This window comes from Cebus imitator, unplaced genomic scaffold (assembly GCF_001604975.1).
Source record: "Cebus imitator isolate Cc_AM_T3 unplaced genomic scaffold, Cebus_imitator-1.0 Scaffold32, whole genome shotgun sequence".
Classification (NCBI taxonomy): domain Eukaryota; kingdom Metazoa; phylum Chordata; class Mammalia; order Primates; family Cebidae; genus Cebus; species Cebus imitator.
The window spans coordinates 8,085,394-8,089,178 of record NW_016107347.1 but is presented as its reverse complement, the minus strand read 5'-3'; the positions used below and the strand labels follow the sequence as shown (position 1 = coordinate 8,089,178).

The following is a 3,785-nucleotide window of genomic DNA, read 5'->3' as shown; positions in this document are numbered from 1 at the left end:
TTTTTCGAAATGAACTTTCACTCTTGTTGCCCAAGCTGGAGTACAATGGCGTGATCTTGGCTCACTGCAACCTCCACCTTTCAGATTCAAGCAGTTATCCTGCCTCAGCCTTCTGAGTAGCTGGGACTATGGCTGTGCAGCAGTATGTCTGGCTAATTTTGTATTTTTAGTAGAGGCGAGGTTTCACCGTGTTGGCCAGACTGGTCTGGAACTCCTGACCTCCGGTGATCCGCCTGCCTCGGCCTTCCAAAGTGTTGGGATTACAGGCATGAGCCATCACGCTGGCCATGAACAAGCTTTTATAAAAAGAGTTTATTGACTATGAAGATGATAAAGTCTTGCTCTGCCATGAGAATAGAAAAAGAAAGATGATAAAATCTGCTGGTAGAGATATCAATGCTGGATGATTAAGTTATAGTTCAGTATTGGTCTTATAGCTCAGATTGTTTATACTTGGGCAGTAGTTTTGTCATAAATTTGCAAATAAAATTATTTAGGATCAAAATTAAGATCTGTTTCTAAAAAATTATATGCAGTTCTAAATCACATAAAAGCAAATTAAAATGGTTAAGAATTCCTTTTAATTCTACAGTTTATTGTCATAGGTGTCACCTAGAAGTCACCTAGAAAAGTTGCTAGAAACTGTGTTATGTCTTGTTTTCTGTCAATACAGCAAGGAATAAAAAATGTAGCTCACTTGTAATTATTCTATTTTAAATTGTTCTAGTGTACATTCAAGAAATTTTTTATTTATAATTGCATATTTTTTATCATAGGAGCAATTTACAGCGATGAGGGATTTGTATATGAAGAATGGCCAAGGTTTTGCACTAGTATATTCTATTACAGCTCAGTCCACGTTTAATGACTTACAGGACCTGAGGGAACAGATTTTACGGGTTAAGGACACAGAAGATGTAAGTATTTTTTTTTCTTTGTAAGATGTACTGCTGTCTCTTTGTGGTCAAATAAAAAAGTGCCTGTTTTCTCTATCAGTAGAGGATTTGGAAGCTATCTACCGCATGCCTGACAGAGCCCGTGTGACCAAAAATATTTTTAACTTTCAAAATTAACTTAGAAATTATGTGGTGAGATGTTTAGAAAATGAGGACATATGTGATGAAATACCCATTGTGCGATGGGCTAAAAAGTGCAGTAGAGGAAAAAGAGGTGTCAAAGAATACTTCATAGAAGTGGTACCCGAGTCGAGCTTTGAAAGGTGGTAGTTATGTCAGAAACAGTGTTCAGAGAACGTTATTAAGATCCATAATGGTGTGTTTTTATTTCTAAAATTTCATTGGTATAATTCTTACATGCAGTTTTTTTCCTTTAAAATTATGTTAAAGATTTTAGTTAACTGGATTTAAAAAAATTTTGTTTCAGAAATCTTGTCTTAATTGTTGAATAGCATTGTTTTTGTGGTCGTGTCTTTTTTTTGGCAAAACAAAATGTGTATTTCATACATTTATCTCAGTTTTGAACCACAGAGAGTTTCTTTTCAGTTGTATAAATCAGGTTTTAAAATTTCAATTGTACCTTTCTGGTTTTGTTTGTACTAATTATTAATGGGACCATATAAATTTTCTCCAGGCACTTAACCTTGGATAATATTATAGGCAGGAGGGATTTATAAAATATGACTCATAACCAGCTGTAACCAATGAATGGTTTTTTTCCTTTTAATGACTAATTTATCCAAGAGAGTTTTGTTTTCATAGGCAATTATGTGCAGATTGAGCTCTGGTAATGTTAATCCCTTTGTTCCATGTAATAAACTAAAAAAGATGGAGTTGTAGATGCCTAGTGTGTTTAATCTAGCTCACGATAATTGCCTATTTTAGGCAAAAGGTCCACCATTTTCCTTAATTTTTTTTTTTATAGTGTCCATCACCTCAAACAAATTACTTTGTTCTCTGGACACCTTTTAACTAAGGAAGTTAATACAGTTAGTTAACTGCCTGTTTTACTGGAAGTAGGGAGTTTTTGGATGGATGTAGCCAAGCATCTATAGTGTGGAGAAAGGAAGACTTGGTGGTTTTATTTTTACTGTTAATCCCCCTTAACATTTAATCTAAATAGATCTTCAAATCTACATGTCAAATGCAGAAGTAGAACCTGTTGTTAATGTCTTTATCTTGCCATTACTTTTGGCATCTGTTGTACCTGTGAGATGATGCACTTAAACCAGTTAGGCCGGCTGGGCGCGATGGCTCACGCCTGTAATCCCAGCACTTTAGAAGGCCTAGGTGGGCAGATTGGCTGAGATCGGGAGTTCAAGACCAGCCTGGGCAACACAGTGAAACTGTGTCTCTACTAAAATACAAAAATTAGCTGGGGCTGGTGGCATGCACCTGTAGTCCCAGCTACTCGGGAGACTGAGGCAGAAGTATCACTTGAACCAGGGAGGCAAGAGGTTGCAGTGAGCCTAGGTGGCACTGCTGCACTCCAGCCTGTACAACAGAGTTAGACTCCGTCAAAAAAAAAAAAAAAAAAAAAAAATTAGGCCCACTGACTTTATTCTTTTCTGTTTTGTAGGAGATTCCTTTTTCTTCAGGTTTTTCTACTTGAAATTCAGCTATTAGTAGTGGTCCACAAGAGAATTTGGGGGTTAAATTCTGTGTGTGTGTGTGTGTGTGTGTGTGTGTGTGTGTGTGTGTGTGTGTGTCTGTGTGTGTGTCTGTGTCTGTGTCTGTGTCTGTCTGTCTGTCTGTCTGTCTGTCAGGGTCTTGCTCTGTCACCCAGGCTGGAGTGCAGTGGCACAATCATGGCCCACTGTGTCTACCTCCTGGGCTCAAGTAATCTTCGCACCTTAGCTCCCTGAGTAGTTGGGACTACAGGTGTGTGCCACGCTGCCCGGCTGATTGTATTTGAATTTTTTAGTAGAGACCAGATCTCACTATGTTACCCAGGCTTGTCTCAGGCTCCTGAGCTCAAGCAATCCTCCTGGCTCAGCCTCCGAAAGTCCTTGAATTACAGGCGTGAACCACTGGGCCTGGCCAGGATTATATTCTTAAAATAATTTAGCATATCTATGTAGTAGGATCTCTTCCGTATTTTTTTGTCTCTTCTTCCTTCACCTCTTCCCCTCAACATACACTTTTTGTTACTACTTGGTGAAGCTTGCAATCTTAACTAATCCATTTCAGTCAGTGGCAGATAATTGCTTATTCATTTAAAAAAAAAAAAAAAAGGCTAAGTAATGAGTATGTTATTGCTCATTTTATTTTTTTTCTTCCCACAGGTTCCAATGATTTTGGTTGGCAATAAATGTGACCTGGAAGATGAGCGAGTAGTTGGCAAAGAACAGGGCCAGAATTTAGCAAGACAGTGGTGTAACTGTGCCTTTTTAGAATCTTCTGCAAAGTCAAAGATCAATGTTAATGAGGTAACCTACAACTGCTGGGCAGCACAAACAAGTGCCTTTTTAGTTTGCTTTAAGTTAACAGCCAGACTTTTAAGAAAAATTTTTCATGTTTTAAGCAATCTTGATTCTATTATGTTATAGGAAATACTAAGTAATTCCTAGAAACTGTATTTTTTAGCTTACATGAGGCCACTTTGATGGCTGTATGAGAACACTTAAATTTAGCTTATTGTAAAAGAGGAAGCTAGAATTGAAGAATGTGTATAAAGTCCTGCTAAGTCTCTAAGTGATAATAAGCCTCTAAGTGATATGTGATAAAGTGGTGTGTAAAAATTGTTACATCACCCTTATATTGTAAGAATTATTTAGGCCGGGCACGGTGGCTCAAGCCTGTAATCCCAGCACTTTGGGAGGCTGAGGC

General features: G+C 37.8%; 1 protein-coding gene across 1 annotated transcript in view; it reads left to right on the top strand.

Moving 5' to 3' along the window:
* RAP1A (RAP1A, member of RAS oncogene family) overlaps window positions 1-3,785 on the top strand; it is a 26,666-nt gene that overhangs the window by 12,610 nt on the left and 10,271 nt on the right. Inside the window, exons 4-5 of the mRNA XM_017524325.2 lie at window positions 777-917; window positions 3,242-3,385. Of these exons, the coding sequence (XP_017379814.1) occupies window positions 777-917; window positions 3,242-3,385 (285 nt within the window). The remainder of the gene's footprint in view (window positions 1-776; window positions 918-3,241; window positions 3,386-3,785) is intronic.